This window comes from Leptopilina heterotoma, unplaced genomic scaffold, assembly GCF_015476425.1.
Source record: "Leptopilina heterotoma isolate Lh14 unplaced genomic scaffold, ASM1547642v1 Lhet_186, whole genome shotgun sequence".
In the NCBI taxonomy this organism is placed as follows: Eukaryota; Metazoa; Arthropoda; class Insecta; order Hymenoptera; family Figitidae; genus Leptopilina; species Leptopilina heterotoma.
In genome coordinates, this window is record NW_025110905.1 from 1,465,576 (window position 1) to 1,489,746 (window position 24,171).

Below are 24,171 nucleotides of genomic sequence, written 5' to 3' on the forward strand. Positions count from 1 at the left end.
TGCCTCTCTTTCCTGGCAGGAGTTTCGAGCTGCTTTAATGAGGGGTAATGTCAAATCTGCCCCGGGTATGGACTACGTCACATGGGAATGGTTGAGAGCCTTATCATTGAAGGCTCAATACTTTTGTTTAAGGTTGTTCAATGTATTTTTTTTGCGTTCTGTATTTTCTGAATCTTGGAGAAACACAAGAGTAATTTTTCTCCCAAAACCTGGTGGAAAGGGTTTTAGACCCATCTCTCTAACTTCGGTTCTCTCCAAACTCATGGAGAGAATGATACAACGTAGATTGGAGCATTTCATTGAGCAGAATAATATAATTCCAAACTTTCAGTTTGGTTTTCGTCGCAAACGTTCTTCTCTGGATTGTGTGTCAACAGTGGTGACGGATATCTTGCAGGGTTTTGTTCAAGGATGTGTTACACTTGCTTTGGCCATTGACATAAAGGGGGCATTCAACAATGTTCGACCTCTGATTCTGAATGAAAAAATGCGACAATTGAATGTTCCGGGACGTATTGTGGATTTTGTTGCCTCTCTTACTGAGAGAAGGGAGCTTTTCTTCCCTAACTCAGTGGAGGGTAGAACCTGTGGTGTGGGTGTGCCACAGGGTGGAGTCCTATCACCCATACTCTTCAATTTATACCTCGTCGAAATTGGTTCAACCTTCCCGATACATGTTAGAGCCACACAATATGCAGACGACCTTTTGCTATATGCTAGAGCCGGAGATGTTGAGGAGGCGAGGAATATGTTGGAGGAGGCGGTAATTCCACTGTCGGACTGGTTACTGCAGAGGGGCTTGGGGATTTCACCAACAAAGTGTATACTCTGTCCATTTTCTTCCAAGAAGGTTGATCTTGAAAATGTTTATATTGATGTTGATAATACAAGAGTGATGGGTACTTCTGAGATTAAATATTTAGGAATCATTTTGGACTCTAGACTATCTTGGATTCCCCATATAAGGGAGAATATTTCTCGGGCCTATAAGGCAATAAATGTTCTTAAGGTCATCTCAAAAGTTAGTTGGGGAGCTGCCCCGATCTTGGCTCTGATGGTTTATAAAGGTCTAATCCGTGCGTATCTGGAATGGGGTTGCCAACTTTATGGATCAGCAAATGTTGCGGCTCTTGCTGGCTTGGATAGGGTCCAGAATTCCGCCTTAAGGGTTGCTTTGGGTGTCATGAGCACCACTCCAATTCCTGTATTACTGTCCGAGTCCGGAGAGATTCCGCTGTCTTGCAGAAGGAAGTTGCTTACCCAGCGTTTTATCATCAGAAACTACTCGTGGCGTTTTAACCCCTTGATCCCTAAATTGGCGTTGTTGTCTGGAAGAATACGTTCTTCGGCTTGTCGTATGCCTGTGACCATTGCTAGATCTCCACTGCTGCGTACTTTTGATTTTATGCGTGAGGCTTTGGAGGCCATGTTTAGAACTAATAGGCCTGCGGACTATGATCACAGATGGGAAACGATAACCATGGAGCTGGATGTTCGAGTCGATTTGTATCAGGAGAAACAGGAAGATGGGATTTCATCTGCGGATACTCTTGCTTCTATTCAGCAAGAGGATTTTCCGGGATACACCTCCATCTTTACTGATGGATCGGTTTCAGGGTTGGATGCGTGTTTTTCTGGCAGTGCATTCTATGTTCCTGAATTCAACTATAGATTCGGGGTGGCTTTGCAGGAGTCATCATCTGCGTACTCGACTGAGGCGTATGCTATTTTATCAGCCATTCTGTATGCCAAGAGGAGTGGTATTCCAAGAGTCCTCATCCTTTCGGATGCGAGACAAGTACTTGGTGATATTAAGGATGTCTTTTCGCGTGAACCCTCTTCGCAACTGATATATAGAATTCTTGCTGCCTTGGACACTTCTGATCTTAATGGTCAGAGGATTTCCCTTGTTTAGATTCCATCACATAAGGGTATTATTGGGAATGATGTTGCTGATCGAACGGCTAAAGCAGCTGCCAGGACGCCTTTTAGGAAGAAATTTGGTCTTCCTCAATCTGATCTGTGCAAGTTCTTTGATAACCTTTGTCATCGAGAGGTCAAGGATTCTTGGCCTTTTTTTGGTGGGAAGCCGAAGGGATTGAGATATTTTGACAGTGTAAATTATGATTCAGAGAGGCCGTGGTTTACTGGTATAAGTTCTTCTCGCTTTGTCATTAACTTTGTTACCCGTCTCAGAACGGGTCACATTGTTTGTTCCGACCATTTCGACCGACTGGGGTGGAGAGTGGAACTAGAATGTCCATGTGGTGCAGAAAATAGGAGTTTAAAACATCTTTTCAATGAGTGCCCTATTTTGTCTCCAAGTAGACCGGAGTTTTTTGGATTCCTACATCATAGATTGGGAATTGAGGATCCGGAGAGGTTTAATCCATTTGATGTTGTGATGAGACCTACGAGAGAGATGGTTGAGGCTTTTGGTCGATTTATTGGCGGAGGCACCTCCCGTATAATAATTTAATTTAAATCAACTTTGATTGTGTGCTCTAGGTTTTAAGAATTTTTTCTTTTTCTTGTTTGGTTCTTTATTTTCTAATTTTGTTTTGCTTTTGGTTTTGATTTTGTTTTTTTTTCTCTTGTGTTTTGAGTTTTGATTTATTTTTTTTTCTTCTTAAGCAATGGTATATTTCTTTTCTTGCATTTTGCCAATCTTCCCCCTGGGTGAATTGAGTAGCCTGGGCCTACATTGGCGCTCTAATGCGGATTTGAGTATGCTTTTGCTGTTTTGTGTTTGATTTTTATTTTCTTTTCCCTTTGCTTTGAGTTTTATTTGGTTTTGTTTTATGATTTTGTTTTATGATTTTTCCCGCTAAAATTTTTGTTCAGCGGTGTGTTGAGCACCTTTATAAATTTATTGCTGAACCCTACTTGAATTTGTTTAGTTCATGGTATATGTACAAGAACTTATACTGATATATATATATATATATATATATATATATATATATATATATATATATATATATATATATATATATATGCTGTTCACAAATAGAAATGGCTGTATGCTCTGCAATAGGCCACTAAAAAGGAAAGAAGAAGAAGAATAAATTATTTAGACAGCACCTATAAGAATCGCGATAACTACACCACCGGGTTTCTCCCGCCAAAATAATTCTTTGACCTCCTCGAGTAATTAGCTTTCGTTCTAAATTAGACGATTTAAACTCTGTCAATACCGAATTTACATCAGCATTGAAGTTACGATCTACCATATCTTTAGCTAGTAGATTACCACTGTGGCTGTCACAAGTTACATGCCATAAATCAATTTTTCCCCCATGCAAGTCATCGTCGAGGCGTTGTCTGAAACACAGGCATATATGTTCGTGTTATATATTCTTTTCGCATCTTGAACAGTTTCTTCTACTACTTCTTTTAAAGCGTCTGAATTTTTTGTTTTTTCGGTAAAATCCCACGAGTTTAAAAAAAGTCTTTCACCTTGGGAATTGTGAATGGTTCCAACGACGTATTTTTCGTTTTTTGATTTATTTTTCCATCCGTCTATAAGAAGAACGCTGTTTTTATTTACTTTGGATGAACTTTCACTAATAATTTTTGTATAGGTCTGATCCAAAATTTTGCCAGACAATGTCTTCCTAGAAGGCGGTACGTACTCACAATTCAACAGTTTGACAAAATTTTTAAAATAGTCAGATTCCACAACTGAAAAAGGGATATTACATCCGAAAAAAAACATTCCATGTGCTTCGTCGATTTCTGACAAGGAAGTTGATGATTCACTCTTCGATTTGCTGCTTGTTGAATTGTTTTTTCCAGTATCAGGTTCTGTTGATCGTTGCTAAAAAATGTTTGGTAGATTGATATTGGTAACAGGTACAATTGAATTCGGAACATATTATATCTACCCTGGCGGATCGGAAATTCCGTGAATCTTCCCAGCTGGGAAGATTTAGAGGAGATTTGCAAAAATCGACCCAAAAAACATGATAACTTGGTATAAAAAGTATTTTTGAAGGGTAATTAAGCGTTTAAGGAGTAAAATAAAACAAGAATTGCATCAATTACAGTCTTAATTAATTAATAATATAGAGGAAATTGAAAGCGCAAAATACTGTAAATTCGAAATGCACTATCTCCCCAACTGGGGAGATTCTCGGAATTTCTAATCCGCCAGGATATCTGAATCCTGCGCGAAGTTGATTAGGATATAATTCCACATATAAATCAAAAGCAATGTAAAACAATTTATATTTACATATTAGTCAACAAGTAAACTTACTTCAGTTATTTCGCTTCTGTCTGAATGAGAAATAATTGATTGATTTGCGTTTTCTTCCAAATTAGATTGCAAAGTATGATCAGAAGTCTGGTTATCAGCGCTTGTTGATTTATTTTGGCATCTTTTCCTGTAAAAAAGCAATAATGAATAAATATACATGCGCAGAGAAAAATCGAAATCAAAGTTTAATTTTAATTAGTTTATTAAAAATATTAAATTTAGTTTCAATCAAATAGTAATAACATTTTGTTTAAGGTACAGAAAGAGAAATGTTTTGAACACTGTTTTGGTTATAAAAAGAAATAATAAATCATTAAGAATAAAAAACAGGAATTGATCTACATATTTCAAAAAAACATGTGGAAAATATATATGTATAGAAATATATTAATTAAGAATAATCAGAAATAATATAACGTACCTATGTTTTTCCAACCGTTCAAGACTAGTTTTCCTTAATTCATTTTTGCAAACTAAACACTTGACAACAGTTTCTTTGTTGTCTAATTTAATGCGTTTGAAGTTCAAGTTCTCGTACGGTATTGTACTTCTTCTTTTTATAGGCATTTTATGAAATCCTTATTTTAATTATTTTACAACAGTAGAAAGAATAAAAATAACTTTGGAATAAACAATAATTCATATAAGCAGGTCAAAGAGGTTATGTTTTGCTGCTCTCCACATGCTTATCATACGTCATATCGAAAATGTAAATTACGTGAGTTTTCTACAGTTGTCTACGTAAATTACTTATTTTACGTAATTTACGTCGACAACCTCGAGTTGCATGCAACTGCACAGCCCTAGTGAAAATACATATCTGGACCAAATTTGAGCTCTTCAGGTCAAATAGTTTAGCCGCTAGGGGGGGACACGATTTGGCTACGGACACAAGAGTCTCACCAATAGGGTTCCGCCGTTACACCGTAGGTATACGGAACCCTAAAAAGTTGAGAATATTTATAAAGAGCGTAAGTGACCTGAAGTATAAAAATGACTATTGGGAGAAGAAAGTAAGAAATTTTGAGAAAAAATGAAAAATTGAATGTGACAAACAGATTGTCAAATGTTGATCAATTACCATATGCTTTTCTGTGCCTACAACGTATGATGATTAAAAGGAACTTTGACGTTACCGACGGAACTTACTGTTTCACATACCATTTACTTGGATTTCTCAAGGTAAGCATGTATTCACCGTAACCCACCAATACGGTTTTGTCGCGAAAACGCATTCACCGAACGTCTCCACCAATACTTTTTCTCTATTCTGAATACTTTTTTTATTGGGTTGTATCTGACGATTGTTGAATTTTAATTGTATTTATGTTGAAAATTTTTGGAAAAATTAATTTTGCGGTTATTTTTCCTGCATTTATTATTATTAGCTATAAAAAAGACTTACTTCAGTTCGTTCATTTTTTCTCCAAAATGCAAGTAAACAATTTTAAATTTTGTAAAAAGAAATATTTCGAAAATAATCCTCCTGGCTGACAGAATGGTTTAGCCTGCTTGAAAATTATAGGATTTGTTCTTCATATTGATGAGAATTTATGGTAAAAATTGCCCAGTGGGCAAAAAACCATCATTGTTTTAAAAACGATCCAAAAACGTTTTTAGAACGTTTCATGACTGCCAAATAACGTCCTAAAAACGTTATATGTTTCAAAAACGTTTTAAAAGCAATGGAACGTTTTTGGAACATTATTTGGCAGACATGAAACGTTCTAAAAACGTTTTTGGAACGTTTTTAAAACAATGATGGTTTTTTGCCCACTGGCTGGAGAGAAAAAAGTGGGGTTTTTGAGAAAATCGACATTTTTTTTTAGAAAACTATCTCCTATTTCGTTAATTGAGTCGCAGCTTGCAATAATAACAGCTACGCTCGGACTTATTTCAAAATAGTTTTAATGAAAAATAAAAAAATAGGGGTCTTTATTTTTCATATAGAATAACATATTTTATCAGCAGTTAATTAAATCTATGAGTTGAAGTTGGTCAGTCTGCCTCATTTGAAATGGATTTAGCCAGTTAAAAATCGTATTTATCAAATAGGGTAAATGTGGGTATTATCGAGGAATTTTGTATACGTCATACATCCAAGTGGTTTAAAAATTATAAATAAATGTATATGGCTTTGTTTTTTTTAAATGAATATTTAAGCTTTCTTTTCTTTAAAAAAAAATTGCCAATGTTATAGAAAATAGTTTTAATCGTTAAATAAATGATTAAATAGAAGACTCCTTTGCTTGTAATTTCGCGGGACTTGTAATGGCTTGAGGGTATTTTCGCGTGTCAAATATCGCGGATGAGTGTATTATCGCGTGGTAAATATCGCGGATAATTTATTTATTGCTTTTTGGATTTTTGTAATAGTTACTTAATTAAAATGTAGTAAATGTAAAAAATTAAAAGGAATAATAATATAGTTTTTAAAAATATAAATATAAATATCGCAAGAACTTGAATTAAAGAAAATTTTAAGCATTATAATAAATGGACGAAATCAATAGTAAACTAGTATCACAAGAAGAAAGATACTTGGTTTTATTATAATAACTTAATTAGTCTCAGAATATAAAATAATACTCTGATAAAATATTCTAAAGCAATTATTATCAAATATTTCTAACGTATAGTCAATTCTCATTTGACACTTTTGCTCCTTTTTTATAGCTATTAAAATTTTTTTCCTTAAATATACAGATCTCACTTTAATTTTTTTATCTTTTCCATTACTCTTTATTTTCTTGCTTGTATTTTGTAACTGTTATAAGATATACTAAAATTCTGAACGTTCAAATAAACGAAATTTTTATTGTGTCTAAATGTGTTTAACAGTTACTGTGCAAAGTGGAAAAACAATGTTAATTCAACATTTATTTAGTTGAAAATTAATTTTTTTTTATATACATACAAAGTACTTTTATTAAAATATAAATTAAAACAAGCAAAAATAATATCGGCTATAATTTCAACGTTTTAAACTTTAGAGACACACTGCTAACCTTACTTTCAAGGGTTATGATAGGAGCCGCAAAAATACCCACATGTTAAAAAAAAGATGTCTCCATTACCGTGACTGTAAATATTTAATAAAAATCAATTTTTTTTAACTAAACAAATTTTTTTATGAAGAATAACAATAAATTTACCAAAATATAAAAAAAGAATCATCTCTTAGAGTTTTATAGAACATAAAAACAATAATTTTTGACACCACTGTAGAGTTGAATCTCAAACCAAGGTGAGCCATTTTGAACTTTTTTCAGACAACAAATTTTAAAACATTTTTAATAAATTGATTAATAGAAAAATAATCAAAAATATGATGCATATTATAATGTCTTAGTTGTCAGGTTCAAGGAGTGATTTTTTAGTGTCAAAAATTTTTTATATTATTTGAAATATTCATTAAAATATAAAATACCGCGATAATACCCACACCCGCGATAATACCCACTTTTACCCTAGAAATCATGGATATTTTCTTCCTAAAGATATTTAAAATTTTCTAAAAAAATGTTTTATAAATAGGGGAGACTGGGGCGAAAAGTTAAATTTTGCATAAATGATTTTTTTTAGACAATATAATCCGCTTAGATGCAAATATTTATATATCAATATTGTAGGGCAACTTGTCCTCTACATATATTTATTCTGATAGGTGTTAAGTAGTAGATAAGTTAAAGTATACGTAAACAAGTAATTTAGTTAATAAAAGATCTGTGTTTATTTAACAAAAGCTTTAGAACAGTTATAAAGTTAATAAATTAAAATTTCAAAAAAAAAAAAAATTTTAGTTTATTTCACGTAAACGGTCTTGTTTTTTGACAAAGTACTTGTCTAATGTCAAATAAATCATTTTTAAACAAATAAACTCCAAAAAACGAAAAATGTAAAAAAAATTTTTAACAACATGTAAAAATACATTCAACTTTTCGCCACACCCATTATTTAACTTTCCGCCCCAGGGTGCGTTTTTGGCTTTAACAACAAACATAAAAAATCTAACTAAAGATATTTAGCAAATACCTTCAGGTATCTCTTCAGGGGACCCAAATAAAGACCTAAAAAAATCGCGATGAGAATAGATTTAAAAAAAATACTTAAAAGTTGATATTTTCTTTTACGAAAAAATTTTCAAAAGTAGGGTGAAAAAAAATTTAAATATGGACACCACAAAAATGAACAGAATTTCACATAACTCCGGACATTTATTTAGGGTGATAACACCCTTCTATAATTAGAATTGCAATGCTTTAACTATTTTCGTTCGAAAGATAATAAATTTTAACTGTTTTGACAGTTTAACCTTTCGCCCCAGTCTCCCCTATGTATACTAACTTTGGAAATTTTGGTAATAAAAATGACGCAAATAATTTGCATTATTTATTTTTTATTTAATTATTTCTTTTTTTCAAAGAAAAACAAAATTTTGTTTAAAAATTGTGATAAAAAATAGGAATTTTATAAAATTTTGTCTTCTTTTTTAAAAAGAAACTCATAATTTTGTGAACAATCACAATTCTTGTGATTGAGGAGTAGAAAATATGCAATATAGTTTCTATATCCTAATCTTAATTTTTTAACAACTTTCTAACTTTTATCAAAATTATGGAATTTCACAAATTTCAAGAAAATAAATATTAGAAATCATAACTTTTTAGAAATCAAAACTTGTTAAAAAAGGTTTTTTAGAAAACAGATTTTATTAGAAATCGATTTTTTTAGACTTTTTGGCTAATTTTATTATTTTTGTCAGAGGATTAAGGGAAGCATCATAAAACACAGTATTATTGTTTGAACACGAATTATCTCTTAATTATAAAACACATAGAATTATCAAAAATATAGGAGACATCGCGGGAAGGCTTCTCAAAGAGAACTGAGACAAAGGGGTACAACAAAGACGCCACTTATACTTCGGTTTATAATATAAACGATATATCGATAAAGAACTTAATCGATTAAAGGGAGGGTATAGTATTTTAGCTTTTTTTCATTTTTTTTTATTTTTTTATTTTAATCTACAATACTTCAAAAGTATTGTGTGACAATTTGAAGCAGATCCAAGGAAAACTGACGGATGATCCAGCTTCGACTTACAGTGAACACCGCAAAATGATTTTTTTTAAGGCGTCTTCGGAAATCGCGTGCCAATCAGTTCCTTTTCATCATATAGCTTTCAAATTTTGATTAAATTATCTTTAAATGATGTACTATAAATGTAAAATTTGTCCAATACACTGGCTATAACCAGAGCGCAAAAAAAAAAAATCACGAAAACATGACATTTTTCACAGAATTAACTATACCCTCCCCTTAACACTAATTCAAATATTTCTTACAATTTTTAAAAATAATAAAATCAAATGCTTTCAAATATAAAATTTATTTCAATGAAATTTGAGAAAACTTTTAATTGTTTCAATTTATCAAATTTTTTCGGGAATTTTAATTACAATTTTTCAGAAACCTAATTTTTTTAGAATTTCTACATGAAATTATTTAAAACATCAATAATTTTTGTTAACCCCTTCACTGTCACTGACCTCTATAGAGCCACAAAAATGTCGTGCCCTGTATGTTCCTATGGCAATAAACAACTTCTTTAACTTTAAATACGTGTTCCAATGGTTTCTACCGGCTTGTTCCTAATAGCCCCATTTTCTAATTTCCAAAAAATTCGTATTTTTCGTCTTTTTTGCTTAAAATTCCAGCTTTCATCAAAACAATTCTTTAACCCTTCAATATGCTTGCCAAGATCAAGAAAAGAAACAAAAAAAATCTGCCCGCCTTCAGGCGGATACATTCTCATCCGCGCTTCGCGCGGAGGGCTTGCAAGTTTCAGCGCGCCTCGGGGTGTGCGAATATTGGTCGTCGCGCTTCGCACGCAAATAGCTCTCTTCGCTCGCAGTCGTCCGCGAAAATTGTGCATTACTTGCGTTCTCGTTCCTTTTTTCTATTATATGTTTTATAAAACTTTTTTTCTTAAAGTTATTACACGGAAAAAATAAATTCTGTAAGAATTCCTGAATTTGTTCCATAATTGAGGATTTGTGCAAAGTTCCAGAAATTTTTAGAAATTCAATGTAAGTATATCTGAATCGTTCCGAACTAATTACGAAACGGTTTTTGTGAGACTTTCAAAATCAGCATTGTAAATAAATTCCTGGAGAAATACAGGACTGGTCTATAATATTATCGAAATTTTGTCGTAGAAATTATATTTCTTCTAAAATAGTATTTACAAGCGTCTAATCAAGGAGAACTCTAGTTTAAATTTCATAATAATTCCCGAACTTCATCGAAAGAAAAGATGTGCCGACCCCGTTTCTCACAAGCGCTGAATAAAAGTAAAGTCTAGTATATAAGAGACTTCCCAGGTCCCTACAACCAGCGTGCGATTCAATGCGTCGTGTATTTGCGTTTATTTGTGTATAAATTATGTGTGCGTTAGAATATATGTAGGTAGCTATATAAGTGTATTATGTATGTATGTGTGTGTGTATCCTCCTCAACCAATCACAGTTCGCCTTGCTTGACGAATGTCGATCAAGTATAAACGCGTATACACAACTTCTTTTTTTTATTTTCTTTGCTACGAAATTGTTCCGGAACTATTCTGTAGCCCTTATAAGAGCTTTTTCATATATGAAGCGACCCTCTGAATTTTTCCCGAACTCATCGGAAGTTCTACCGTCCAGACTATCTGAAATACTCAGCCGCTACATTTCGTAAAAACTATCACATAAATACCGAGTTCTTACCATATAATTCCTGAATATCTATTTTGAAAGTTCGACATTTCTTCTAAATAACAGCTCTATAATAATTACCGACTTTTGCTCATATCCTCAATTTCGGAACGAATTCAGGAACTATTTCCGAATTATTTTTTTCCGTGTACGATTTTAAGGATAACATTCTCATAACATATTTCTGTTTGCTAATGATTGCGAGATTAAGTAGACTTATATAAGAATATTTTTAGTCCTGCTAATTAAAAGTGTGAAATTATTTTTAATTACTAACTTTCTTCGCAGAAACATGGTTTGCTGAATTTTCGTCTATAATAGATTTACATGAAAAAGTAACTTCAATTTTTAGAAAAGTTCTACGGTTAACATTTATTAAAGTGGGACATGTAAACCTTTACACAATTTTCTTTAAAATTTGAAAATAAATAATATTGCGAAGTTTGCATATAAATCTTTAAATAATTTTTAGGAAAGATTCAGCACTGTGTGAGACGAAGCTACAAACTTTTAAATCCGATTACAAGGGATGTGATAGTTCAACCCTTATAATAAAAAAATTTAAAATTATTTTTAACCAATCGGGACCGTCACCATGTCATTTTTACAACCAAACACGACCGTCACCCTTAAACTCCAGCCAAAAAAATAGCAGTTTTTCTAATAAATTATATTATACTATTTTATGTTTATAAATATATTTTTTGGGTGTATTTGGGTGAGATTATGTGAAAATCGTTAAACTTACTTTTATTTATTTGAAAAAATTTTGATATTTAGCATTATTTTGGAATTTTTGAGTTTTTTTTACCATTTAAGAGCCTATAACTCAGAAATTCGACTTCCTAACAAAAAATCTTATAGAGAAAAGTTGTTTGTGTTTTCCTATAAGCTATAATAATATGCAAATAAAAATTTTGAATTTTCAAAATTTTGAAAGTACTGTAGTTTTTGACGAAAACGCCTGACTAACGAACTTAGCCTTCATTTTTACACCAACTTTAAGTGAGTTAAATTTAAAAACGACCCGATAAGTTTTTCAAAAGTTATCATGGGAACAACATTTTGTGTCTACAGACAGACAGACACCATCGCCAAACCATGTTTTTTGGGTTCAGGGGACCCCAAAACGTGAAGATTTCATAAAATTAGCAAAAGTCAAAATTCGCACAAAACTAATACCTTCTCATATGATGAGAATGTAATTAAGACAATACATATTTTAATACACAAAAAAGTTACAAGTCTTTAAAGTTGAAATCTGTACCTATAATAGCCCCAGTTTACGGTAATATTTAAAAATAATTTTTTAAAGTGCAAATAAAATTCTTTTAAGTATAAAATTTATTTTAATGAAATTTGAGCAAATTTCCTATGTTATCAATTTTTTAAAATTACTCACCCAAGTACACGGAGAGAGATTCTGTTTTAATATTTCGTATTATTATATTAGTATTTAGTAAAACCGATTGCAGTTTGGGGAAATCATGTACATTTATGAATTAATATTACCATTTTTAAGAAAGTTTATAATCAAATTATTACTTTGTATTATTCTGAAGTAATAGAAATTGAAATAGTCAATAAGAAGTTGTAATATTATAAGTAAGAAAGTATGCACTAGTAAAAAGTATTACCAGATGATTATACTAAATACTATCGAAGAATTACATAAGTTGTTAATTTAGTTATGAATAGTATTATAGACTATAATAAAAATTATGACCAGCCTAGTAGCAGGCTATGGGCTGACGTCAGGCTGACGTAGAGCGGTTACGAAGCTGTCCGAGATTAGTCGAATATTTCAGTCGAGCAGTTCCGAAATTATCCGAGTCAAACCTCGTGGCAACATGTGCACGTTGTGTTTACCCCAAAATATTTTAATTTGATGTGTCAAAATGTGTCGGAATTGGGTGAACAATTTTATTTTGTGCATTCAATAATTTTAATCGACAATGAAGATTTCCTAATTGTAGTAAAAGGCATAGTCCATTGTCTTTTAAATGAGCATTTGAGAGCATTCAAAATTTACACGGAAAAAAATTAATCTCTAAATTAGAGATTTAATATGAGATTTAGGCATAAACTATCATGCACTGGAATCGGATGTGTGATTTGAACAGATCTCTAAAACTGAAATTTAGAGTTATATCTAATCCGCATATATTATCAGTGTGAAGAATCCGTATTTTTATGCCTGAAAATGATATTAGAAATCTCAAATTTTATGATTTATCACAATTTAGAGTGAGAATTATTCAAAGAATGTATATTTTTCTTTTAGTATGAACTTATAAACAAATCCATTGACAATCATAAAAAATTGGACATTTTTTGAAGATAATATGAATTTTTTATTATTTCATTTCTTTATTTGAATCAAATTATCTCAACATCACACAATATAAACATTCTTTTTCTATTTCTTAATAAAAAAACATGGTTTGGTACAACTTTCAATATAGGTTAGGTTTTCAAGTGTCAAACGAAAGTTTAACCTGAAAATACTAATAAATAAAAATATGTCCCACACGTGATAACGCGAAAAACATTCGTAAAATATGGAAAATGAAAACTGGGAATGAAACTGCATTTAAAATATAAAATTAATACTTAAATAATTAAAATGGTTTAAATATTCTTTGACAATGATGAACTTAAAACGCAATGTAATTCACATCAGATAAGTTGTGAAATTAACAAATCTCTAAATCAGAGATGTGAATTTAATTGTGACTATAATGTCTATTTTAGACATACTTACATTCCATTGGATTTCAAATTAATATTATTTCAAGTTTAGATATTAATTTTTTTCCGTGTACGAAAATGAATTAGGACATTGGAAGGTATTTAAAAAAAATGATTTAAGATATGCTGCATTTTCTTATGCCAATAAATTAAATGATGGGTTTTTTTATATAACGAAAAATTGGATATAATTTCAATAGAAATCATTTTCCAGAAACAAACAATTTTAAAAACAGTATTATGATAAACATTTCTGAATAAAATTGTGACCCAGCATACAAAAGTATGTATTTATAATGTAAAATAAATTAAGAACTTTTTTAAACAAAATATGGAGAAAATATCACTTTCTCACAAGTTCAGAAAATTTCTCGAGTTTAGTATATAAGGAAGTTGAGAACTGTATCTCCCAATGTACAGCGTGCGTGCGTTGTTGCGTTTATTTGTATTTAAGTTAAGCTTATATGTATGCGTTTATAGGTTTTAACATAGATCTCCGAAATTGTATATAGTTTGTGTTTGTATAGTATGATGTATAGTATGATGCTTGCGTTAGCTCATTGGTGTGTGTGCGAAATACTTTCGAAACGATAATTCTATCCTCCTCCTTCCTACGTCTTTTTATTTCCTGTCCTTTTCGACTCACTCATAATTTTTAGTATTGACTATATTAAAGATTGAAATATGTTTTTTATTCTAAAATTTAAAAGAACTATTTCAATTTTTCTTATTCTTTCGATACTTTCACGGACTGCGATTTTAATATAGTCATTTTTAAAAATTATAATTCTTTTATTAAATTGTATTACAATTTTATTAATTTTTGTAAAATATATCAAGGGCTGCCTACTAATATGCACAATATTAATTTTTAATATAAAACACGATTTCCCTAAATTGAAAAAGAATATATTAAATTCTATTGCCAATTTTAACAAATATTAATACAAAATCTCTCTCCGTGTAGCACGCTGTATTACCTGAGTGTTATGGCGATATCTATTGGGGATATTCCTGTGATACTGAGGAAGTATCATAATGTCTGCGATATTGAGGCGGAATATTGCTGTGATATTGAGGGAATATTTCACAGAATTTTTTCTATAAGTCCAAATTTGAACTTATAGCGAAAATTTTGTGAAATATATATTTAAATATTTTTAAAAATTAGAACTGAACTGAAATTATTTTTTAAATCAATTCTTATCAAAAGTTTTAAAATTAAAAGAATAATTCATAGATTTAAGATTTTCAATAATTTGGTATTTTTTACTAAAATTTTCTTATTTTACTGTTCTGTTATTATCAAAACTCTGGGGGAATTAATTTCACTAAAACACTAATATTTACATCTATTTACAAATTAATTGTCAAACTTTTGATATGAAAATTCGAGCTGTTAAACAATTTGGAATCAAAAAGCCTTAACTTCACGTGAGAACAGAATATCTCGATTATTAATATTATGATACAATTTTTGTCTTTCTTTATTCTCCATTGATTTAAAAATAACAATTTTTTTTCACAGTTTATTATTAAAAATTAACCATAATTTGATATTTTTTTTAGAATTCCATTGGCGGCTGGACTCTTTAATCGAGATATTTATTTGGAAGGTATACGAAGACGTGCAGCTGCTTGGGACGATCCACGAGGAACCTCAAAGGTTTGCTCTATCCAGTGATAAAATAACATTCCTGGAATTGTGAAGTATATTTTCTACATTTATTTAATAATCTTCCTGTGCGCTAATCGATGTAATATAGGAGTGCAATATTTCTGGTTAAAATTGTACAAATAATTTATAAGACGATAAGAATTAATATGATAATGATAAAAAAGAAGCTTTAGCGAGAGAAAAAGGTAAAAAAAAGCGCCTTATTTTAACTTAATTTTACTGCCAATATGGATTTTGAAATCTTTTTAAAAACTCGTTTCTTAAAATTAAAAAAAACCAATATCAATATAAAACGCAGAATTTTTTATTCGAAATCTGTGTTAATTTTTTGCTGATTAAAAATAATAGTGTTAATTGTTTTATTAAATTCTTTTGCACGTGCACTTGAAATTTCACCTTAAAAGAATTTTCTGCGTAAGAAATTTTTTTGGAATTTTACATTTTTTTTAGTCTTTAAAAATTATTACGCAAAGAATTATTTTTTATTGTAATAACTATCTATTATTTATTCTATTTTTTATAGACACAATACATTTGTGTGAAAAAGCAATATGAATTTTAATCAAAGACACAAAATTATTAAGTGAATCACGTAAAATAGGTTAAATGATTTTAAATAGGTTCTTAATTAATATTTGGCTCTAAGACCAAAAGGCCTGAAATTTTAATTTGTTTCGAAATTATATTTAAAAAAATTACAATAACAATTTTTGAGTTTTAAAAAACAAAAGGTAATTTATCCATTGAAGATAAAAAAATGGTACATGTGTTCCACATGCAGCACAATTTTGTAATACCTTTTTTTTCATTTACTTTTGTACTTGCTAAACAGTTATAATTAGCTCCTAATGCTGTTTTTCTAATCTATTGCATAAATCTAGTCAAAGATGGAATATTTAACACAACTGTGATGCACTTATGAGTCGTGGAAAAATTTTTTTTCTTAATTAAGTTTATACTTTTAAAAACAGATGTAGTTTTAGTGAACAAAAAAATAAGTTATTGCAAAGTATCTAAACATGACGAGACAGTACAAGTAAAAACAGTATTTATTTATTAATTAGAGGCAAGTGAAAAAAAATTTATAATTTTTAAACTTTAATTTGTAATTATTAATAATTGTAAAAATTAATTCATTTGTAAAAAATTTATATTGATTCTCTTGTTTTCTTAAAAAATTTATAATTCTTTAAATCGAAAAAAATTTTGAATTTGTTTAAATTACAATTAAAATTAATTAAAATGAGAATTGCGATTGAAAGACATTTTTTAAAAATGTCAAATTAATCCAAAGTTAATTGAAAATTATTTTATTTTAAAATATGATTAATTAAAAATAAGTTACAATTTTATAAAAATATTTTGTATTTTTAAAAAGAAATTTAGTTTATGTTTATGGTAATTGTTTTTAATCATTATTTACAGAATAAGAAAAAAAATATTCCTTATTTTTCATTTTGTTTTCTTATCTCTATCATAAACTATTTTTTTAATAATGTGTTTTTCTCTAGTAAATAAATTTATCGCAATGATCTAATATAAGTTGTTGCAGGTTAGAAAATAGTAATTAACAAAGAAAAACTGGTATTCGCATTCCTATTATAACAATTTACAGACAGGTACGATTAAAATCGTCCATGATATTTTTTAAAGGCTTGTGTTTAAAAAAGAAAACTAAAAGAGCAATACAAAAGACATTGTAATAAAAATTTCATTAAAAAGAAAATTATGAAATAATTACTTACGTATTATTTTTTTCTTAAATGAAAAATTGCCCAAAGGAAGTATTTATAAAAAATAAAATAAATACTATATATACATTAGTAAAACATAAGGCGTAAATATTATTTAATGTAATGAATATTCCAAAAGAATTGTAAGTGTCGTCCAATGTGAGATAAATAATTGTTAATCTTTGTGTCAATAAAACGTGACACATAGTTTCTTAAGAACATAAGTAGTGTTTCTTAAAAAAAAGTAGAAAGAAAGTCTGAAAAATGTTTTTGCTTATAAACATTTTATGGACAGAATATTTTTTAAATATAGCTTCCATTGAAACTTTTTTTATGAAAAAGAAAAAAATTTTTCTTAAAATTCATAATGATAATTTTAGTAGTATCTAGAAAGGCCTCTCTTAGAATTTCAAAATTATTCTTAAGAAATTGTGTTTATAGGAAAAAAACGTGATCAAATAAATTAGTAAATAATTACACAGGACCACAAAGGGAAATTGAGGTGGACATGTTCTGAGCATAGGTGACCTTTATGTTTTTGGGGTCGCTGATTACGATGCCGGTGTCCGTATCCCCCATCACGTCAGCATCAAGGTCAATTCAAGGTCAATCACCTCATTTTGCAATATTTAATTTTTTTGACCCCGGATTCGGAAAGAGCGGAAAATTTTACGTTCGAATACGTTTTCACCATTTTTATGAACCAACCTTTCAAGGTCAATTGGAGGTCATCTAGAAGGTCAAATTTTGATTTCATTTTCTTGTCTGGAAAGTTATAGCTAGGAATGGATTTTAAAACAAATTGTTTTTTATGTTCTTGGGATCGCTGATTACGATCCAGGTGTCCATTTGACTCCATTACGTCAGCGTCAAGGTCAAAAACCTTAATTCGAAATATTTAATTTTTCTAACACCGGCAAAAAATGAGCTTCAATTGACCTTTAAAGATTGGTTCATAAAAATGGTCAAAACGTATTTGGACTTAAAATTTACCGCTCTTTCCGACTCCGGGGTCAAAAAAATTAAATATTGCAAAATGAGGTGATTGACCTTGAATTGATCTTGATGCTGACGTGATGGGGTCACCGGCATCATACGGACACCGGCATCGTAATCAGCGACCCCAAAAACATAAAGGTCACCTATGCTCAGAACATGTGCACCTCATTTTCCCTTTGTGATCCTGTGCTATAAATGGGAATTCTTCTGCCTAAAATTAAATATTATATATTGTTCCATTCTTTAATCGACAAAAATAATAATAATACCGATAAAACAAAAAAATTATTATATTTATGTGAAAATAATAATTTACTGGAGAAAAGCTTTAAAAAAGAAAACAAATTTATGTTCCTAAATAATTAATCTCTGTTAATAAAACTGATATTTGTTAAGCTATTTGTTAAGCTGCCTTACTCTCATGCCTTATCTGCATAAATACTGACGTATTGTAAATTACTGAAGTAAAAAGATATTGTCCTAAAAAGTTCTTTATGTGATTTGAAAGTAAAAAGAAATAATTCTAATTAAGTGATTCAAGCAGAATTTTTCCAAGAAACTAAAGTATTTGTAATTATTTTAAAATAACTTATTCTAATTTTAACTAAATCAATAAATTTAATTCTAATTTTTAAATTAATTATAATTGAATTTTAATTTTATCTTTTTATTCTTTATCACAATTTTCAGATAAAATACGTAATAAGCTAATTAATGTAACACTTAATTAGATTTTAAATATTTCCAAAACATTTAAGAACAAATAAAATTCATACTGTGTCTCTTTTAAAAGTTTATCCCCGAATTGAATTAATTTTAAGCAATATTTATTTAATAATATTAATATTTATTACTATTTTTATTATTTAATCGTAATAAATTATAAAATTCGAGCTAAAAGATAACAAAAGTAATGTTTTTTTTTAGTATTCGTTACTAATTGTAAGTGGTTTTATCTAACCGGAAAATAAATAAATAACATTTTAATAATTATTCCCAGTAAAAAAGCAGAATTGGCAGTGAGCTAATAGAATTGGCGGTAAGTTTCTGATAATACGTTTTCGAGTGAAAACCGTATTGGGGGCATTCTGCCAATCCTGTCCTCTGCAACCTTTCGATTTCACGTTTATTGATCGATTCGACTGTGTACTGTTGATCTATAAAGTTGAGTCTCCAATGTGAGAGAAGGTGCGCATCGATGTTCATAGCTATAGATATACCACAGCATACTTTAGTATACCTATAGCTAAGAACATCGATGCGCACCTTGTCTTATTGGAGACTCAACTTTACCGATTAAAGTTGAGTCTCCAATGTGAGAGAGGTGCGTATCGATGTTCATAGCTATAGATATACTACAGCATACTTTAGTATACCTATAGCTATGAACATCGATGCGCACCTCTCTCACATTGGAGACTCAACTTTAGGGAGCTTTCGACGTTGGCGCTGTGAGTATAAGTCACAGCGCTAACCTAAAAAATATCCTAAATCATATGGTAATAGATCAACAGTTTGTCAAATTTCATTTATTTACATTTTAACGAAATTCCATATTTCCAGCTCGTTATCAGCATTTTTACATTTTAAAACAATCAGTCTTTTTGATTAAAATGCCAAATCGAATTAATAAACGTGAAATCGAAAGATTCAAGAGGACAGAATTGACGGTGAGAAAGCAGGATTGTCAGAATGACCCCAATACGGTTTTCACTCGAAAACGTATTGGCAGAAACTCACCGCCAATTCTATTCGCTCATTTCCAATTCTGCCTTTTTTACTGGGTTATTTCAAATGAATATGCGTTACTTAAAGTGGATTCAATTTATGGGTGTAATTTTTCGCAGCAATTGTTATAAAAGACAAATAATATTAAAAAATAACAATTCATAAATATTATTTAAAAAACAAAATCTTTTTTGAAAATACAAAATTTATTTAATCAGTGAAAATTTAAATAGAAAAATTTTCGTTTACTTTGAAAATTCGTCGACATATTTTTTATATAGTTGTTAATATATAAATGAAAACTGTTATGAAAAAAACAATAATTATATAATTAATAACAAAATTTGGATTCTTAATTTGTCAACAATCAACTTTCAGTAACACATTCAACACAGAATATAATTATTTAAATTCAGATATTTCGTTAATAAAAGTGTTAATTACTTTTTTCTTCGAATTTTGCGAAAAGCTTTATAACCATGGGTGCCAATAATATTATTAGCGATTTTTCAGGGAAAACAAATTTTAGAATCGCGTAATAAGAATTTATTGTGCACAAAACTGTAACTATAGTGTATTATTTGTTATCTTGGATACATTCATTACACTGTGATAAGTTACTAAAAATATTGACATGTTAGTATTTAATAAAATGAAAAAAATTTTCAACTCTTAAATGTTCCTGTAATAAAAAAATGACTTTCGTAATGAATTTTACGGTTGTATTTTTCTTGGGAAAGGCAGTGTAGTGATTACTTTATATGTAATACACCATTATTATATACCTAATTATAGAATTTATGTATATTAATTAAAGTAAACCAACAATATTTGAAATTCTTTTTATTTTACACCATATTCATATTTAATTTTTTAGTAGCTCATTAATTTTTAATGATTTCGCAAAGCAACTTGATTCTTGAGCAATGCATATAGGCATAGCCTCTGCAGAGCAATAGCTAAGCAATAGACAACTTTTCCTTAAAGCAATGCATACCCTCCTACATCGATACATTGGTTTTCTATTTAAGCTCTGCAGAGGCTATGCATTCTTCTTCTTTTTTTATGTCTTCTGGTTAAAGGTGCTTTTATACCTCCGGTGTTTTGGCCAAGCAATCGTCCTTTAGCCTTTAGCCGACTGACAGAACCATATACAGGGTTGCGCAGTTACGCGTAACTCGAGATTTTCTACGTATGTTACATGTATGTTACCCCCCACTCTCGAAAAATACATGGATGTAACAATGTAAGGACGTAACATACTAGGTAACATATACAGTAACAAACCCAGGTAACATACATGAATTATGTTACGTACCTATCCCTGTATTTAACAACATTCTTTCTCCAACAGGATCCCAAAACTGTTCACCTGACGTTCGTATGATTCGATTAATTTAAGAGTTTATCATGCCCAGTAGTGACATATACTTGTCGAAAAATTGTCAAAAAATAAACCGATATATTTCAAAAATAGGTGATTCTTCTGAAAGTGAAATTTTTTATTTCTCGATTAATTTTATAAAATCTACTCTCTAATAATTATTAACCATTTTCATAGTAAAAATTTAGCACTTACTTATCTTAAAAAAAGAAATTAAACAATTTTATTCTACTGAATTTATGCAATAGCTAAAATAATTTCATCCCCGAAGCCATTTTAGCATGTCTCCAAATAGGTCTTCTAGAAGAAAACTAAATTTGTATGCTTTTTTCAAACTCTTAGAAATTTTTTAAAAATAGTGTCAGAAAGTACAATGTTTTTTCTATCATTATGTGCTTTTCAAAATTTTTTAGACCTCCGTTTTATATATGATAAAATGTTAAATTTTTGTCTTCAGTTTTAGGTTAAAATTACCTTACGATGATTAATGATATTTTTATACATTAAAACTATTTTAAACAAAATTTTAGTGCACACTAAAATAAAGTTGAGAGTCTGACGTTTAATTTGCCCATATATTATTTGTGAAAAGGAGGAGAATTATTACTTTTATAAATAATCAAATTTTACTTATTGTCCCGAGTAAAAATTCAATTTCATCTCCGAAGCCTTTCTTTTTATTAAATAATTGAGTATACTCAATAACTTGACGAAATAAGTAACTTTGACGAAATGGTTTTGAGGATAATATTATATTACGATGTGAAATTTGTACATTTTACTAAAAAATATATTTTAATTCTGCCCTAATGTGAATAAATGTGAAAAAAAATTTATTTTTTATTTCCGAAGCTTTTATCTCCGAAGCTTTTTCCTTGAAATGTGCAAATTTTTCTTTTGTTTTTAGTATTTACCTGCATTGATTTAAAAATATTAACCTAAATAACCATCAAATCAGATACTTCAACTATAGATTTATATTTTAATCAAACTGAATATATTTAGTATTAAAATATGAAAATTATTATTTTTAAACAGTGTAATTTTATTATGAATTATGTGACTTATATTAGTATGTATATTTAATAAAGAAAACTCAAGAAAAAAAACTAATTAATTGGAGCAACAATTAATTTTGCGCAACTTGAATTCTTACTCTTGAGTATATAACGAAAAATTAAAATATTAAAGAAGAAAATAAATTGTTTTTGTGAAATACTGATTTATATTATACTAGAACTAAGAAGGGGCGCGCAACGCGCGCCCACTCCTAGCCATTTGACACAAAATAAAACCTTAATTTAATAAAAACATATGTTCATATTTTAAAAATAATTTTTCTGTTAATAAGATTGTTTAAAAGTTTTTGAATTTTGTTAATCCAAGTTTGACGACTTGCATTTTCTGAGAAAAAAATTACACGTTATAAATAATTATAAATATTATAAATAATAATAAAGAATAATGGATTTATTCTATCACTCAGTCGTATTAAATAGTAAGAATTTGATGTAATCGATCACACTGAGTCAAGGAAGTTAAAAATTAAAAAACTCTCTTTTTAATTTTTAACTTCCTTGACTCAGTGTGATCGATTACATCAAATTCTTACTATAAATAATAATAATTATAAATAATTCTCATTCTGTAAAAAATCATCTTTAAAATAAGCCTAATATCATTAAGAAGCGTTCATTATTTTAGAAGTTATTCCACTTTTAGTAAAACATTGAAAATGACGATTTTTTAAAAATATCTAAATAAAATATTGGCCAAACGACTTCTGAAAGATGTTGTTCTATTCAAAATGTTATCATCTTTTAAAACATAAAAGGAAAAAAATTTTAGTTTCCTTACTTTATATGTTTGAAATGTTTTTCATTCACCTGAAAATGGGTATGGTCTCTAAATTTTGACCGATAGTGTATATTATATTTTTTTTACGGTTTTTCTTCTATTTAATATTGCAATACTGTTAATATACATATATTACAAGACTAATTGTGTTCATATAATATCAAAGATGTTTTTGTTGGGATTAAATTATTCTGGGATAAATTATTTATTACTATTATATTTATTAGTAGTAAAATTAATACAATTTCGGAAATATTTACATGTTTTAATTTTCTTTGGATAATGCTAAAATAAGCATCCAGTTTATTTTAAAAAAATTAATGTTTTTGTTTAAGAAAAAGAATATTTACCATTAAAATTTAATTCTAACAGTTACAGATGCAGAAACTATAATCCAATTATTATAACACCTGTTTATTAACTGTCAGAGTTTAATTTTATACCTAAATTTTAATATGTATATTTTACGTTATGTATTATGTATATGTGTATATGTATATATATTTTACGTTATTTAATATATATATATATATTTTACGTTATTTAATATATATATATATATTTTACGTAAAATATATATATACATATACACATATACATAATACATAACGTAAAATATACATATTAAAATACAACCTAATAACCCTTCAGCATTATACACTAAAATACATTTAAAATTGTTAATGAATTTCATTTACTAGTATTGCTTCGAAAAACCCTTTGTTTAAACAATTTGCCGCGAAAGAATGTCTAAAAGAAAATCTAAAAAGTAAACTAAAAATGGTATTACAATTTTCCTTTAAGATAGTAACATTGGCTAGGCCAAGATTATGCGGGAACGAAAAAATAATGTTTTGTTTTTTTCCCTACCATTTAGTGACCTGTATCAACCCCCTTCTTTGAAAGACAATAGTTACGAATTGAAGAGTTGTTCGAAGCAGACTAGTAGTTACGTAGCTTCAGATTTTATTTCAATGAAGGAAGTTCGACGGTACATCTTCTTTGTAGATGTTTTCTTC

General features: G+C 29.2%; 1 protein-coding gene across 2 annotated transcripts in view; it reads left to right on the top strand.

The window, feature by feature from the left end:
- The window catches only part of LOC122500441 (inositol polyphosphate 5-phosphatase E), a 154,892-nt gene extending 139,140 nt beyond the window's left edge, over positions 1–15,752 (top strand). For both annotated transcript variants that reach the window (XM_043609367.1, XM_043609366.1), the window contains exon 5: positions 15,343–15,752. In XM_043609367.1, the coding sequence (XP_043465302.1) occupies positions 15,343–15,457 (115 nt within the window). In that variant the 3' untranslated portion in view covers positions 15,458–15,752. The remainder of the gene's footprint in view (positions 1–15,342) is intronic.
- Positions 15,753–24,171: the final 8,419 nt, after the last annotated feature.